Here is an 18284-nt window from a genome sequence, read left to right as displayed (position 1 = left end):
GACAGCCACGTTCAGAAGAAGGAAACTGGACCTTGCCTTACACCAGACACAAACATAAACTCAAAATGGATGAAATATCTAAATGCGAGACATGAAACAATAAAAATCCTAGAAGAGAATACAGGCAGTAAATTCTCTGACATCAGCCATAGCAACTTTTCCCCTAGATCCATCTCCCGAGCCAAGGAAAACAAAAGTAAAAACAAACTATTGTTACTATATCAAAATAAAAAGCTTCTGCACAGTTTTCAGTCAAGAAAACTGAAAGGCAGTCTATGGAATGGGAAAACATACTTACAAAAGACTTATCTAATAAAAAGTTAGCATCCAAAATATATGAAGACTTATAAAACTCAACACCCAAAAACCAAATAATCCAATTAGAAAATGGTGGAAAGGGAGGTGGGCAAGGGGTGGGGGTGACTGGGTGACAGGCATTGAGGGGGGCACTTGATGGCATGAGCACTGGGTGTTTTGTTATATGTTGGCAAATTGAACTCCGATAAAAAATAAATTAATTTAAAAAAAGAAAATGGGCAAAAGACATGGACAGATATTTCTCCAAAGACATTCAGATGGCCAACAGGCACATGAAAAGATGTTCCACATCACCCATCATCAGGGAAATACAAATCAAAACTACAATGAGATCCTACCTCACACCTGTCAGAATGGTTAAAATTAACAACACCGGAAACAACAGATGTTGGTGAAGATGTGGAGAAAGGGGAACCCTCTTGTACTGTTAGTGGGAATGAAGGCTGGTGCAGCCACTCTGGAGAACAGTGTGGAGGTTCCTCAAAAAGTTAAAAATAGAGCTACCCTATAATCATGCAAATGCACTACTGGATATTTACCCAGAGGATACAATAACACTAATTCAAAAGGATATATGCACCCAGATGTTTATAGCAGCATTATTTACAATAACCAAGATATGAAAGCAGCCCAAGTGTCCATCAGCTGATGAATAAATGAAGAAAATGTGGTTTACACATACAATGGAATGTTATTCAGCCATTAAAAAGAGTGAAATCTTGCCATTTGCAACAACATGGGTGGATCTAGAGAATTCAATGCTAAGTGAGATAAGTCAGTCCAAGAAAGACAAATACCATATGATTTCACTCATATGTGGAATTTAAGAAATAAAACCAGCAAATGGGGAAAAGAAAGAAACAGAGAGGCAAACCAAGAAACACATTCTTAGCACTAGAGAACACACTTATGGTCACCAAAGAGGAGGAGGGTGGGGGATGGAGGAAATAGGGGATGGGGATGAAGGAGCACACTTGTGATGAGCACCAGGTGATGTCTGGAAGTGCTGAATCACTATATTTTACACCAGAAGTATGTATGTTAACTAACAGGCATTAAAATAAAAACTTAAAAGGAAGAAGAGAAATTTGTTAAAACTTATTTTAAGGGCAGCCCTGGTGGCTCAGTGGTTTAGTGCTGCCTGCAGCCCGGGTGTGATCCTGGAGACCCGGGATCGAGTCCCACGTCGGGTTCCTTGCATGGAGCCAGCTTCTCCCTCTGCCTATGTCTCTGTCTATCTCTCTCTCTCTCTGTGTATTTCTCATGAATAAATAAATAAATAAATCTTTAAAAAGAACAACTTATTTTAAAAACTCTGAGTCTGTCTTTTCTTTATGAGAACATTTTTTATGTACTGATCCGATTCCTTTATTTGTTATAAAACTATTTAGGACTTCTCTATCTTCATGAGCCAATTTTGATATCTTCTATTATTCTGAAAATTGGCCACAGTGTCTTAAATTTTCAAACTTTGGGCATATGTAATATTTTCATTGTAATTTATTTTTAACTATCTTAAGATTTCTAATACGATTATTTCTTCTTTATCTATGAAATGTATAAATGCATACATTAAGATTTATGAAAACTATTTTTGCTTATGAGGGTTCTTTTTTCCCTACATCCTCACTAACACTTGTTTCCTGTGTTATTCATTTTAGCCATTCTGACAGCTGAGTTGGTATCTCAGTGTGGTTTTTTTTTTGTTTTGTTTTGTTTTTTGTTTTTTTTGTTTTTTTATTTTTTAATTTTTTTTTTATTTATTTATGATAGTCACAGAGAGAGAGAGAGAGAGAGGCAGAGACACAGGCGGAGGGAGAAGCAGGCTCCATGCACCGGGAGCCTGACGTGGGACTCGATCCCGGGTCTCCAGGATCGCGCCCTGAGCCAAAGGCAGGCGCCAAACCGCTGCGCCACCCAGGGATCCCTCTCAGTGTGGTTTTGATTTGCATTTTGCTGACAATGAGTGATGTGGAACATCTTTTCATGTGCCTGTTGGTCATCTGCTTGTCTTCTTTGAGAAATGTCTGTTCATGTCTCCTGCCCATTTTTTAATTGGATTATTTGTTCTTTTGGTTTTGAATTATATAAGTTATTTCTACATTTCGGATACTAATCCTTTATTGGGTATATCATTTGCAAATACCTTCTCCCATTCTGTAGGCTGCCTTTTAGTTTTGTTGATTGTTTTCTTTGCTGTGCAGAGGCTTTTTATTTTGATGTAGTCGCAATAGTTCACTTTGCTTTTGTTTCTCCTGCCTCAGGAGACTTATCTAATTCAATTGCATTGTGATCATATAGTATTTCTATGAGATACATATTCTTTTACTAAAATTTATATGTGCTAGACAATAAAGCAAAACTCAACAAATCTTAATGTTTCACATGTGCTTGAAAAAAGTGGACATTCTTTAAATAGTCGGGTTCTATATATATGTCTAATAAATCATGCTGTATAATTTATCTTTCAAGTTTTCTTATTTATAATTTTTTATTCAACCTATCAAAAATTGAGATTTCCCACCATGATGATAGGTTTTCAATATGGCTCTTACAGTTCTTTCAATATTTGCCTTTATTTCTAAGGCTACTTTATTGTAGGTATGCAGATTTTTAACTTTAATACTTGCAAGATGAATTATACTTTTTTATAATTTTGTAGTGGGCCTCTATTTCCCTACTAATGGATTTCCTTTGAAGCATTCTTTTCTTTTGGTTTAGTGTACCTACCTATATTTCTCTTTGTGTTTGCCAGATGTATCTTTTTTGCTCTCTTGATGTCCAGTTTTTCCATGTCCTTATGTTTTAGATGTCTCATATTTAAATGAAAGATAAGAAAAATCTATTTTGTAAATCTGTTTTTTTCACCTTGGTGAATTTTGTCAATTAAATTTTATCTTAACTGATATATATGGACTTTTTTTTACCATCTTATTTTTTGCTTTGAATTTATCCTGTTTCTTTTTCTTGGCTTCTTTTTTCTTGCTTGCTTTTTCCCCAGTTGACTGTTTTCCTCTGTCTTTATTTTCCCTTCACTGATTGGTAGAGTTATACACTCTATTTCCACTCTTCCATATTCCTACAGAAGCTACCTTTGAAGTTTTACAGTGCACAGTTAAAGCATCCCCACTTCCCAAGCAGCATCACTTCAGAATCTTTTTTTTTATGATAGTCACAGAGAGAGAGAGAGAGAGTGAGAGAGAGAGAGAGAGGCAGAGACATAGGCAGAGGGAGAAGCAGGCTCCATGCATGGGGAGCCCGACGCGGGACTCGATCCCGGGTCTCCAGGATCCCGCCCTGGGCCAAAGGCAGGCGCCAAACCAGTGCGCCACCCCAGGATCCCACTTCAGAATCTTTTTAAGTCTGATAACTCCTTCTCCGCTCACATGATTTTAGTTCTGTCCTTTTTTTAAACCTATGAATTATAATTACTATTATTCTCCTATAATGTGTAGATAACTACATAACTGCATAGGTATGTTTCATTTCTCCCATTTCTTTGCCATCTCAGACCACCCTCCTAAGAAACATTTCTAGTCTAGTACAGACTGTCCTGACTTATGATGGTTCCACTTACAGTTTTTTGACTTTATGATAGCATGAAAACTATACACATTTGGTAGTGACCATACATCAAACGTTGAGTTTTGATATTTTTTCTAGGACTAGCAGCATGTGGTCTGGTGCTCTCTGGATGTTTACAAGATCATTTTTAGTGAATCTGTTATAATCTAGTTTCAGTGCCTTGTAACTGTCTGGGGACCTCTCCTTATTTATTGTCACATATGTGTTGTGGCTTTGTTGTGGTTCCATCTCTTTCATCAATTCTAAAGACTTCGCCAATATTTATCAGTTATTTCCTCATCTATTCTCTGTATTCTTTGCGTACGGGACTTGGAATACATGGAGTGTCTGCAATTCCAGCCTTTCCATCCGTTAACCTTGCTCACAGTTCCACTCACAGTTTACATGATTTTCTGCATTCTAAGAGACTTCTTACTTCCTGTCTTCTAGGTCACTTTTTTTCCCCTACAAGCAATTCTCTCTCAGGCTGGATGCAGTCTTCCACACTAACTCTGATCTATTGATCATTTTATCTCAACAATATATATATTTTTAATTTATGGAAGTTGTTTTGTTGTTTTTCAATATGCTTGTTCATCTTGGACAATTTCTTTTGCTTGTTGACTTTTGTGATTCCATCTTGATCTCCTTGCATAATTCAAGTAATTTTATTTTCTTATCCTAAATCCTTCTTCAAATTCCTTGGGGGATTTATATCTCGTATATGGTTTCTGTTGACTCCCACTCATGATGGCTGTTTCCTTGTGTAAGATGAATTAAATAAATACACACTCATAATCAAGGATCACCAATTTGTGGAGAATTTAGAGGACAAGTATTAATTGAGGAGTCTCAGGGCCAAGGGGTATCCTGAGATCAGGAATTCTGCCTTTCAAGAGAACTCACTGTGCAGCACTGCTCTGCTAGCCTCTGTCTTGTGATGTGGAAAAACAGAGGCCGGGATGCTTATTCTCCCCACTTCCTGCAAGTACAGAAATATAAATTGTTTTATGCAGAATTTAGTTGTTTTGTAATAGGATGGCTGCTAATGTAATCTATTCTACTATACCATTGGAGGCAGAATTACAAAAAAGTTTTTCAAAACTTCATAATATTCAGAAAAAGAAAGCCAGCTAATTTGGCTTTGACAATAAACTTATTTAATAAGAAATTTTTTCTCCTTTGGGTAATTTTATTCCTTCAAATCTTGGGTGATTTGAATAAGAACAAACTTAGTCCATAGTTTATGAAATTACAGATAATCCAAATCAGGAAGAAGGTCAATATTAAGATAGAAATAAAATTCTTTGTCTTCTAGTTTAAATATAAAATTACTGCATCATACTTTTACTTAAGAAACAAACTAGAAAGTTCACTTTTCTCATATGCTTTCTCATAAAACACTACATTACTTTCCTGACATTGTATCAAGCAAAACATATAGACACGTCATTTATTCTCCTAAAAGATATCAATAGCACCTAGTATATAGTAGTATTTGATGAGAATCTGCTGAATTAAAGTATAATATTTCCCATCTTATCTGATAATATCTGATCATTGGATCCTAGGCAGAAAAATGAATGTTTAAATCCCATAGCTTTTTCTTGGATAAATATATAGTAATGGTTTTCTTGATTTAAATTAGGTTTAGTTCCTAACTCTGGTTTTCATAGTCAACCTAAAGTACCTGAAACAAAATTCCAAAATTTGGAGGAATTTTTCAAATGTTATTCCCAGGCAATCCTAGTAATTATGATCTTTTTGGACCATCATAATTCTTAGGGAATCTATATTTAAAAAACAACTCAAGGGATTCTGATACGTAGCCAGATTTGCAAACTGTATCCTCATCTTCTGGGACATATGTTTAGACAAGAGGCTGATAATATATTCTCTGTGTTTATATCACATAATATGCAACACTTTGAAATAATTGATCCAATTTTTAGAGGACAGATTGTAATGAAAATCAACTAGATGACTTTGATTACTGTAGAGTTTGCCCAGGCACAACTTGGTCCAAATCAAAGTTATCAATATGATGCAACGTTCAGACCATTTTCACTTAACCATTTCTTTCTCACTTTCTTGAATTTAAATTGGATTATTTCATCAAGTACTTAAGAATTTCCTAGATAGGACAGCCCTGGTGGCGCAGTGGTTTAGTGCCACCTGCAGCCTGGGGCATGGTCCTGGAGACCCGGGATAGAGTCCCACATCAGGCTCCCTGCATGGAGCCTGCTTCTCCCTCTGCCTGTGTCTCTGTCTCTGTCTCTGTCTCTCTCTCTCTCCCTCTCCATGTGTGTCTCACATTAATAAATAAATAAAATCTAAAAAAAAATTTTTTTTAAAGAATTTCCTAGATAAAAAGAGCTTTGGAAAAAAAAAAAAAAAGAGCTTTGGTCTCAGAAAACTCAGTTTTTACGCAATTGTTTCCATATAACTTACATAAAAATTCAAGAACCTTTCACCATTTTAGTAAAAACAAAAAAGATAGACCCCCCTGGGTATTTTGTCAACACAGTATAAAAAATGAAATAGTTAATATTAATATATTCTTGTTTGTAGGATTATTAAAAATATTTAACAAGCACCATCTTAGGACCCAAGCATATATCACATGCTCTTAGAATTCATCCAAAAACCTGAGGTGCAAGAACATGAAACTCCAATATTGCAGTGTTTCTGAAAAAACTAAGATGAAAACATGGTACCTTAGCAGCAAAAGCTAGCAACACCATTTGAGGTCCAGAGAGAAAGGAACTGAAGTGATAAGGCCAATCCACTGAAATCACTTTCGATAAAAGAAACATCAATGCATTCATCCAACAAATATTTCATGAGTGCCTGGTCACTGTTTGCAGACCAGCTCCCTGTTCTCAGGGAGGTGCCATTCTCCTGGCGGGGAAGAAGTACAAACAAGAAGCAAACAAACATGAGCTCACATAAACTGTCAGATACGAGCTCAAGTTCTGGTTCAGATGCTGGACAGCTGTAAAATGGGAAGTTACATTTCTGAAACCTCTGCTTCCTCATTTACAGATGGAAATCATATAACACAAGTTTGCTATGAGAATCAAATAAGCTACTATAAATAAAGCAAAAGACTCTCATAGTCTTATCTGTGTTTCAAAGTCAGCTGGAGAATAAAGTTCAAATCTTGTAAATTCTGGACTGACCAGAAAGGGTGTCCTTTGCTTATAATCTTTCCTATCCCATTCTCTCCTTTACCCCAATTCCAGAACCAAACACCAGGAACTCCATGTAACTGCAAAGTCATTTTAATTGCCCAGCACCAACAGCTTTTGGTCTATCATAGATTCTTTTAATTCTTTAAGGAAATGCTGTATCACCATCATTCTTTTGGGAACAGAGGACAGGTCTGTGTAGGATAACACGGGCATTGAAGATTCTGAGTGGAAAAGTGACTCAGAAAATCCATTTCTGACATGAAGGAACTTAGGAAATACATTAACCAAATTCATTTTGTTTAGACTTCCTTTTTTTCATTTGTGCTTAAGAGTTATATGCGACCCAACTCTGTATGTAATTAAGTATAAAAAGCTTTTCAAGGGAACCCTCTTACACTGTTGGTGGGAATGTGAACTGGTACAGCCACTCTGGAAGACTGTGTGGAGGTTCCTCAAAGAGTTAAAAATAGACCTGCCCTACGACCCAGCAATTGCACTGTTGGGGATTTACCCCAAAGATTCAGATGCAATGAAACGTCGAGACACCTGCACCCCGATGTTTCTATCAGCAATAGCCACAATAGCCAAACTGTGGAAGGAGCCTCGGTGTCCATCGAAAAATGAATGGATAAAGAAGATGTGGTTTATGTATACAATGGAATATTACTCAGCAATTAGAAACGACAAATACCCACCATTTGCTTCAACGTGGATGGAACTGGAGGGTATTATGCTGAGTGAAATAAGTCAATTGGAGAAGGACAAACATTGTATGTTCTCATTCATTTGGGGAATATAAATAATAGTGAAAGGGAATATAAAGGAAGGGAAAAGAAATGTTGGGAAATATCAGGAAGGGAGACAGAACATAGAGACTCCTAACTCGGGGAAACGAACTAGGGGTGGTGGAAGGGGAGGAGGGCGGGTGTTGGAGGGGAATGGGTGATGGGCACTGAGGTGGACACTTGACAGGATGAGCACTGGATGTTTTTCTGTATGTTGGTAAATTGAACACCAATAAAAATTAATTAAAAAAAAAGAAAAAAAAAGCTTTTCAATAGATATAAAACAAAAATCTAAAGTATAGTTTAATTGATAGCATTTTTTTTTTTGCTTATATGTATACATATAAAATATCAGGGCAGGTTACACAATTGATAGAACTTTAGATTCAATGAAACATGGTGTTCATGGGTCCCAAATATGACGCCTGAGACATCAAAGAACTTAAGCAAATATTTGGGTTTTTTTTCCTCTATTTTTTTTAATTTTTATTTATTTATGATAGTCACAGAGAGACAGAGAGAGAGGCAGAGACACAGGCAGAGGGAAAAGCAGGCTCCATGCACCGGGAGCCTGACGTGGGATTCGATCCCGGGTCTCCAGGATCGCGCCCTGGGCCAAAGGCAGGCGCCAAACCGCTGCGCCACCCAGGGATCCCAAGCAAATATTTGTTAAAAGAAATTAATGCATCCTACAAAATGGAATACCGTGTCTGGCCCTGAATGCCCAGCCACAAAAAGATGTTCTGCAGAAAACAGTCTCCCAGGTAGTAGCAGGGATTTTATCCTGCCCAGGGATCAGCTTCTTTCCACTGCGAGCCACCCTCCAACTCATTCACTGCAAAATTCTTGTTCAAAGAATTTAACATAGTAACAATAACAACTAGTTTTATCTGTTACAGTTTAACTGCCTAATAGAATTTTAAAAAGAGCTTTAGAAACAGGTCATTTCCAATTCTTATTATAAATCCCATGATGATTTTCAGTAATGTCCATGAAGAGATCTCGTCCCAATTTTGTGTGAGAATTTTGTACTACAAACCAGAGCTATGGGAATTTAAAGATGAAACATGTCTTGAGTAGACAATGAGTTTTAATATGACTATCCACACTGTAATTGCCTCTAACAATATGCACTTTCAGATGAAGACACGTAAAATGCTTTTAACCATGATGCAGATCATGCAGTGAAATCTGCACTTTCACACCAGCCAGTGAATCAGGTCAGCTTTCTGATGCAGCCTGCATCACAGCACTAAAGCAACTTAATTTTCACAGGACAAAATGAAGAATAAAAGAAACCTTTCTCTTTCATTACCTCTGCAGAGTCATCCTCAGCTTGTGGGCCATTTGATAAAATTAGTAAATCAGCTACAGATTAGTCAGTTTGGGCACATTCATAATTTTCCTTTGGTGATAAAGATTGGCAGTTCAAAAACCTGGCATCCCTGTTTATCTGGATAAGTGATAAAATGGAGTCTCCCTTCCTTCCTTCCTTCCTTCCTTCCTTCCTTCCTTCCTTCCTTCCTTCCTTCCTTCTTTCCTTCCTCTTTCTGTCGACTACTCAGTATAATCGTTAGCAAGTCACTTAACCTCTCTGCTGTGGTATTTTTTCTTTCTTATCAGTAAAATCAGTAAAACAGGCTTGTTGAATACATATGAAGTATGTTAATATGTACAAGGCAGTTAAAAGAGCCTCCTACATAGAAGCCCCTAAAGCCCCTAACAAATCTAGCCACTGTTTTCATTATTGCTGCACATGATCATATAAGGTCAACAGAGATGAGTGAATAAATAGATTATTAACTCAGTGGAAGAAGAAGAGGAATAGAAAGCTCGATCCTCAAAGGTGATGATTTCAACAGAAAGAGAAGGTAGAGGTGAAGCATACTGATCTACCTAACTTTCCTCCTGTCCTGTCCCCTCACCCAGAGGGTGATATGCTGAGCACAGGACCACAATCTTGCTTCAGGAAATGAGGGCCAACCTGTGCTGTCTCAAGTCCCTATGAAAACACAGAGGAGAAATGATGAGTGTGCTCTCCAAGGGCACCTGCCGCCACATATCCAGCTGCGTGGACGCTGAGAGAGTAGGGAATGGGTGCAACCTCCCAACCCAACAACTTACTAGCTGTGTAACTACTTGAACATTGCTTAACCTCTCTAAATTTCAGCATTGTCATTTATAAAATGGACATTAAAAATAGCCTAGAGGTCACTCCAAAGAGCAAACTACGTTTGAATGACAGGTAGAAAAGGACCTGCTACAAGGTAGTTATTCAAAACTATATGTAATATATCTGTCCCCGAAATACATGTACATATTTTTGATTAGTCCTCTACAGAAACAGCAACTTGCACTAAATGGTAAATAACTCTAGTTAACATTACTTCTCCTCTTTGCCCTGGCTGAGTTACCTGGATGAGGTAGAGAACAATGATGCTGCAATCATATATGTTGTTTGGGAATCTGTAACATTCATTTCTAGATGCTCGCTGCAAACAGACATTCTGTAAGAAATGTGATTCAATCAATTCCAAAGACTTGAGAATCTTGAACAGCATACCAATTTTAGATGCCAAAGTTTAACTGAAATTTGGCATATAGATGAGCACTTCTCCCTGTCCTGAAAGCCCGAGAAGATTCCTACACAAAGAGCAATCACAAATAGTAATTTCATCCAACTGGATCCAATTATATTTAGCATACTTCACAAAGAGGGAGAAAAATAAGAATGGACTTAAGAAAATGTTTTCCTTTTATGATTTACTGTCTAGGAGGCGAAGATGAATTGCCTTATGAAGTTACTTCTTATAACACAAGGAACATAACTGTCTAGAAAAAAAATATGCAATGTCTTTCTAGAGGCAAATCAACATCTTGTTACAGAATATATGAGGCCCTTTCAGCGTATCTGGCAGTGACTCCACAACCTGCAAAGCTGACCCCTAAAAAACATCTTCATGATAATAATTTGTTAGCAGCGGATGTTGCTTCAAGCCAGGGGAGGTTTGGAACCAAAACAGGTTGTCTCTGTCATGTAGAACAGACCTCCAAAGTGGTCAATTAAGAGACCCACCAAATATCCAAGAGATGGAACGAGGTCCATTCATAAATGAAGAAGGGGAAGCAAATCCAAAGGTGACTTTTACATTTCTTTTCTCCTACTAGTAGCTTCCAAACTGCAAACTCTTCACCAAAGCCCAGGTCTATGCTTTATGATTATATTCTATTTTTTTTCCCAAAGGTCATAATGGATCCTAGGATTCTCTGTGAAGTCTACACTACTATATATGAATCCCCTTTTGGCCATATTCTCTGGAAGGAGATTCTCTGTGAAGGATCTCTGTGAAGTCTACACTACTATATATGAATCTCTGTGAAGGATTCTCTGTGAAGTCTACACTACTATATATGAATCCCTTTTTGGCCATATTCATATTTAAAGAGACCCTATCAACCATGGAACATTGACTTTGTATAAAACATTATGTGAATAATTTTTTTTATATAAAAGAAAACCACAGTTCATACAAGCTACACATTATATAACAGATATCAAGATAATGTGAGTACATTTCCATCATATATATTTTTATTTTAGAGCTTACTCCTTCAAGTCACTTGTATCTTAGTTCATTTTATATATCTCCTCCTATCTTTAATGTTCAGCAATTTCAAAATGGTATGTTTAAATGAGTTTAGTTTTCTATATTGCACTGATATTGTTGTACTTCATAAACACGAGAATTCACCATTTCTGGAAAATTATCACCCATTATCTATCCCAATGTTACCTTTCCCCTGTCTGTATTTTCCCCTTCTGGGGCTTCTATCTTCTAGTTCCATAACTCAATGATGTTGATATGTTTCATTTATTTATGTCTGCATTCTGGGTATTATCACCAAATTTGCTATGGTCAATCTGCATTTTAACCCTTCCACTGAATTTTTTATTTCAAAATTATACTTTTCATTTATATATTTTCCATCTGTCTTTAAAAAATTAGTCTTATTTTCTTAGGATTTGATTTCTTGTTACATGTTGTCAATATTTTATACATGCCCATCTTACATTCTTTCTTGTGTTGTTATATTATGTCAAGTGTTTACGTTTAAAAACTGCTGTTATGTGTTATGCTGACTCTTCTCATGGATCATATCATCTGCTCACTCTCAGTCCTGGCCAATTGTTTCCTTGTATGTTTGGTCACATATTACAATGAGCATTTCCTCAGAAGGCTTGCTGTTTCCTTGAGGATCCTTGGCAGGGGGTACGATTGCTTCAGGACAGCTTTGTGTTTTCCTCTGCGAGGAGCCCCAGGGGTATTTTTTTTAATATAAATTTATTTTTTATTGTTGTTCAATTTGCCAACATATAGAATAACACCCAGTGCTCATCCCATCAAGTGCCCCCCTCAGTGCCCATCACCCAGTCACCCCCACCCCCCTTCCACCTCCCCTAGTTCATTTCCCAGAATTAGGAGTCTCTCATGTTCTGTCTCCCTTTCTGTTATTTTCCAGGGGTAATTTTTGACAGGAATATTTCTAGGTCAGCAGGTGGTATAAAAAAACAAAAACAAAAACAAAAACTCACAAGACACAGGCACAATGAATAAAATTCTTAGCAGAAGATTTCTTTCTTACTAGTCAAGTTTCTTGTTTTCACTCATGGCTGGTGGCATTTATTAAAGGAAGGGTCCTGGTTTCATGCAGGGATAGGAATCCCTTGGTTCCAGCTCTGGGCCTCATCTGGAACCAAGGCCTTAGCTTCACCTCTGTGCCATACAGATATTGGAATCCAATCTCTGGGGTCACATTGATCCATCCCCTGTGGGGCAGCCACAGTGTCAGTTCATACACAGGCTGTACTTGACTTTTCACTGCTTTGCTTCAGGCACATGGTAATAATCCTCTCTCGTTGATTGATTGATTGAAAAATTAGTTAATGTTTTGAAGTCATTTTAAATATTTAACTCAGTATTACTAGGTATTTGTAATCATAATTTTTTTAGATTATCTCAGTCTACTGCATTGTCAGAGCTTTAGTTTATAAACACTTCACTGTTTCATTATTTATAATCATTTAATCAATTAGTCCTTCCCAAGCGGAAGTGTAGTAGAACTGTATTTCAGATGTTGAGTAGTTAGAAACCCTTCACATTATTTTTTATGTCCAGGATTCTTTCCCATGTTCAGAAGTAATGGACTAGAGACATACTTTTAACTTCTAAGTGAAATAGCTCTGAAATGCCTCCTGGGATCCAGGAAGGATGTGGGTCATTTCTTGATAATCACCACTACAAACTGATCAAAAGGGAGTGTATTAACTGGTTTCTAACTAAAAGTTGGAAAGAGAGAAAGGGGATCTTTTTTTTCTACATACCATTTTGAATGTTACCCCTCAAACACTATTGAGACCTGAAAATATGCAACTGCTCTCAAATAAGATGATGTGCCACAATTTTCAGTAGTAAAAGCCTCATGATATAAACAATATAACATGAAAGTCTTTTACACATGTAAACTATGAAACAGAATTTTAAGCAAAAGTCATAGAATTTGTCCCACAGGAATTACAACTTTCAATAATTTGTGATCTTATAAGGGAAAAATCTCAATGGTTTGAGAAAATGGTGATACCCATATCTACAGTATACTAATGATTGCCACCTTCACAAATAATACCTTATACTATAATATATCATATTAATTATAGTATGATTCGACATGATGCGGGGGTGTTCACGAATTGAAGCACATTACAATATCTCCGTCATCTTCTGCTGCCCTGGTCTACACATTTAGAATGGTCTGAGTTTCCTGAAGCAAGAAAGGAGAATTATTCTCTAGAGAGTAGGTAATGTTAAGAAGTAGATACATCAGTAAGGCAGTGGATCACGTTCAAAGAAAGTACGGGGCAAAGTTTACAGGACAACTTAGAATTATCACTTCACTTAGTCCCTGTCACTACTAACTTACAACCACAAATTTTTAAAATCAAATTATTATTTCCCACACACAGAGTAACAGATGATTATAGAATAATCAGGTGAAAAAAAAAATCTAAATTTTCTCTACAGGACAGTCTAATTTTTAAAAAGCAGTATAGCTTTTTAAAGTTGCTTTATTAGCTGCAGATGACATTACCAAATATATAACCTTCAGTCTTAGTAGGTCTCGTCTAAGCCAATAAAAAAATCACTTTTGTTTTAAACATATACCCTCAAAGCACATTTGAAAATAGCTGTATTCAGAATATGTAGGATTGACTTTTTTTTTTCTTCACATGTATCTCCTTGCTCCTCAGAGCATAGTCCATGGACAGCATCATCTCAGAGACTGTTAGATACGCAGAATCTTGGGCTACACCTAGGCCCTACACAATCTGAATCTGCATTTTAACAAGATTCCCAGGTGATTCGTTCGCCCATTAAGGCTAGAGAGGCACTGTGCTATAGACATAGAAATATTTTCTAATTTAATGTCAAGAACAAGATTTCTTTTGTGGATGATGGAAATGTTGTGGAAGACTGTCATAGAGAGTGATGATTTTTTTCACACTTTTGTGGATATATTAAGCACTGATCTGTACAATGTGAATGAATTCTATATCTTGATATTTGAAAAAGGAAGAAAAGATAATAGTAAATGCTTCAAATTGTACAGCACAGAGATGAATGGAACCAGCTCCAACTTTTTTTCTCTTATCTTGGGAAAAAATTAGATGCACCGTTTCCTGGGGCTCACCTCTTCCTGAGAAAGGGAACAGCCCATCTGAGATTCTGGGCACACCTGACCTACCACTGGAAGGCGCACCTTTCATCACAAGGTTGTGCCAGGAGCCTGGCAGGGGGGAGACGGTGAGGAGGGGAGCGCCCCCCGCTCGAGCCGCTTACCCCACTGCTGCTCAGAACCGCCTTCCTTGGAAACCGCGCGGAAACAAGGTCAGGAAGCCACCCCATCCAGTCGAGGCAGGTGCAGAGAAGCAGAAACGCTATCTGCCGGCTGCACGTGCGCTCGCAGAGCCTGCTCCTCACCCCCACCCTCTCACTGCCCCCGTCGCCCCCGCCGCCCCCGCACAAACCCCGCCAGCTTCTAAGTCAAATCTTCTAGTTATCTACCCCCCCCCCCCGGCATCTACGTCGGACGACTCCCCCCCACCGGGTGCCCTCGGTGAGTGCTTGGCGCTCGGGCTGGGACAGCCCACAGGGCTCCCGCGGCCCCGACTTCACCGGGAGACCCGCGGTGGGCGCAGGAGGTGCGGGGCAAGCCCCCCCCCCGCCCGGACGCCTGGCCGCGACCGGGAGCGCAGAGCAGGGGTGGGCAGGGGTGGGCAGGGGGCAGCGGCGGGCAGGGCGAGCAGGCGCGGGGCGCGCGGGCAGCGCCGGGGACCCCAGAGTTGGAACCCTGTGCCCCTCGGACGCGGAGTCTGGCAGCCACGAATCCGAGCCAGTGCCTGGCCCAGACTGTGCGCTCGGCGCAGCGACAGGGGTCTGAGCCGACTGGGAGCCAGCCGGGCTGGAGACCGACCCGTGACATCGTCCGTGGAGTCGGTGGGTGCCGGAGGTCACGCTGTCCTGGCCCAGGTCCCCGCGTGCGCTCAGCAGGGGCACCCCCGGACGCGCGGCCCCCAGCGCCCCGGGCCCTCAGGCTCCGTCCAGGCTCGCGTGGCCGAGGAGGGACCTGCGTGTCCAGAGGCTCCTCCGCCCGCGCCCCCGGCCCGCGCCCCCGCGCCCCCGCGCCCCCGGCCCGCACTCACAGGCAGGGATAGTAGCCATAGGCCGGCCGCGGGGGCTGAGGGCCGCCGTCGTCGCCGAGCTCCGAGTCCAGGAGCAGATAGTCCTGGCTCTGGTTGCGCCGCGCGCCGGCCCCGGCCGCCCTCCGGGGAGAGCCGCCCCTGCCGGGTGCGAACGCCTGGCTCTGGTTCATGGCTCGGGCCCGGCCTGGCCGGCAGGGGCCGGGCTCCGGGGAAGGCACGTCGGTCTGGGCGGCCCGGTCCCAAGCGGCGGGGAGGGCTGCGGACTTCGGCGGCTCCGAGCTCCGCGAGCGGCTCCCAGGCCGGCCCGGGGCGAAGTCACCACTCGGGGGTACCCGGGGGACCTAGCCCGGCGCGTCGGTGAGGGGACCCCGCGGGGAGGGGGCCGGGGCCTCGGGGCGGAGCGAGCGCGGGGGGCGGGGAGCCAGGAGTCCCCGTGGCCACCGGCGCTGCGCCCGCCCCCTGGGCCCGCAGGGGTCCCCGCCTTCGAGGGGTTTCGGCGGCCTCCGCGCTTCACGCGCCGCCGGGACTAGGTGGGAGCCCGCGCTCGCCCTCCCTCTTTGCTTTGCTCTTGTTCTTTTCCCATTTTTCTCTTCTCTCCTCTTTTTCTGTCCTCCTTTCCTCCTTCCCTCCTTCATTCCTGCCTCTTTCTCTCTTCCCCCTAAGTCTGCTTACTTGGAAATACTACAAGTTGAGAACTTTCTAGGAAGGTTCCTTTAAGGAAGATTCTTGAAGTACCAAAGAAACTTGTTTTGTTTTTGTTTGTTGCAAAGGACAAGAGCCTCTCCTTTCTCCAGACTGTCTTCGTTCTCTTAGGGCATCTTCTCTCCCGTCCCCAACCCCTGAATTTACTGTAACTCTTTATTTTAAAATGAACGACGTCCTATGTTCCCAACACCAGATGTGCCCAGTTCCTGAGCAACAAAAATAGGCGGGCATTCTATGATGAGACGATAAAGAAGACAGCAGCCTACTAGCTTCAGAGAAAACCTTTCTTTCCATCCCTGCAAATGCTGAAATTATTTCTCTGCCAGATGTTTTCTCCATTTCTAAACTGTTTTTAATTTTAAGATTTAGTTTTAAATTCTGTTTAATCTTCACAGATGCGAGAACTTAAAACTTCTCAGCAAGAATGAATCAGTATCAATAGTTGTTTAAGAATCAATCAATTAGGAATCCGATTCATTTATTCAACAAATATTTAATCAATGCCAACTGTGTACCAAGCACCATTTTAGGATTCAGAGACAAATTAGCCTGATAAGGGCCCTACTTGCCTTCATGGAGCTTTCATGGAAGAAAGAGATTAAACCAGAGACATAGGCCACGATGAAAATGAGACGGGTTGGGGGATCCCTGGGTGGCTCAGCAGTTTAGTGCTTGCCTTTGGCCCAGGGCACGATCCTGGAGTCCCAGGATCGAGTCCTGCGTGGGGCTCCCGGCATGGAGCCTGCTTCTCCCTCCTCCTGTGTCTCTGCCTCTCCCTCTCTCTCTCTCTCTCTCTGTCTATCATAAATAAATAAATAAATCTTAAAAAAGAAAAAAAAGAAAATGAGATGGGTTGATGTATTGATGGTAACTGGCAACTACTTCAGGTCAGGTAGTTAAAGAGGCCTCTCCAAGCAGGCGCTGGTTAAGGGAAGAGAGAAGGCAGGGAGCCAGACATGAAAAGATCAGAAGCCCACTACAACTGGATTGAAGACAGCCAGACTGTCTGAAATTCTTTTTTTTTTTTTAAGATTTTATTTATTTATTCATGAGACACACACACACACACACACAGAGAGAGAGAGAGAGAGAGAGAGAGAGAGAGGCAGAGACACAGGCAGAGGGAGAAGCAGGCTCCATGCAGGGAGCCTGACATGGGACTCAATCCCAGGTCTCCGGGATCATGCCCTGGACCAAAGGTGGCGCTAAACTGCTGAGCCACCCGGGCTGCCCTGAAATTCTGAAGTAAAGGTACCTTTGCATATCATGAATAAGTGAGCAATGAAAGGGATTTTGGAAGTGTGAGCAAAAGCAATCAACTTGATAGAAGGGGGAAGAGATGACAATTTAGAGTTTCTGAGTTTGCCAGCACTGGGAACGAGAGAGCTCAGGAGGGTGAAAGCCACTGCACCCTTGGGCACAAGTAGGTGGCACGGATGGATGGATGGACGGATAGAGTAATAGACCAAAAAAAAAAATAGGAAAACACTCTTGACCTCAAAGACTAACCTCAGTCATTCTAAAGCGTGTTTTTCCTAATTTAAGAATCTCCTTTTTTGTTCTGTCCACATCTGGAGCCATGATTTAGAGTTTTGATTTTTTTTCTGGTCATTATATCCAGCAATAAGATATTCTGCTTGAAATGTGTTTGTTCATGGCAAATACTGTCTGTAAGAACTCAACTGCTTTGATGCTTGAATGAATCAGTTAATAAATGTTTAATTTAAATGGCACCAAGGCAATCTGTTTAGAAACATCAACTGGAGGAAACAGTTAAGTGGGGAAGTAATATTCAAATGTTTTTGACCTGAGTCGAATTCTGTAAGTCAAAGCAAAATTGGAAAGGACTGAGGGTGTTAGTTGATGTGTTAGTCTCTAACTTAAAAACAAACATTGAGACACAACTACTTTGTTGTTTTGTAGTTAGTTGCACTGTCTGTCCCTTTTCTTATCACACAG

General features: G+C 40.6%; 1 protein-coding gene across 2 annotated transcripts in view; it reads right to left on the bottom strand.

Moving 5' to 3' along the window:
* TRPC6 (transient receptor potential cation channel subfamily C member 6) overlaps positions 1–15976 on the bottom strand; it is a 122100-nt gene extending 106124 nt beyond the window's left edge. For both annotated transcript variants that reach the window (XR_005990109.1, XM_041769918.1), the window contains exon 1: positions 15621–15976. Coding sequence is in view for 1 of the 2 variants with exons in the window: in XM_041769918.1 (XP_041625852.1) it covers positions 15621–15790 (170 nt within the window). In the remaining variant the exon portion in view is untranslated. The remainder of the gene's footprint in view (positions 1–15620) is intronic.
* Between the last annotated feature and the right edge of the window lie 2308 nt (positions 15977–18284).

This window comes from Vulpes lagopus, chromosome 10, assembly GCF_018345385.1.
Source record: "Vulpes lagopus strain Blue_001 chromosome 10, ASM1834538v1, whole genome shotgun sequence".
Classification (NCBI taxonomy): domain Eukaryota; kingdom Metazoa; phylum Chordata; class Mammalia; order Carnivora; family Canidae; genus Vulpes; species Vulpes lagopus.
The sequence above is the reverse complement of the archived record's forward strand: the minus strand, read 5'-3'. Positions and strand labels throughout refer to the sequence as shown.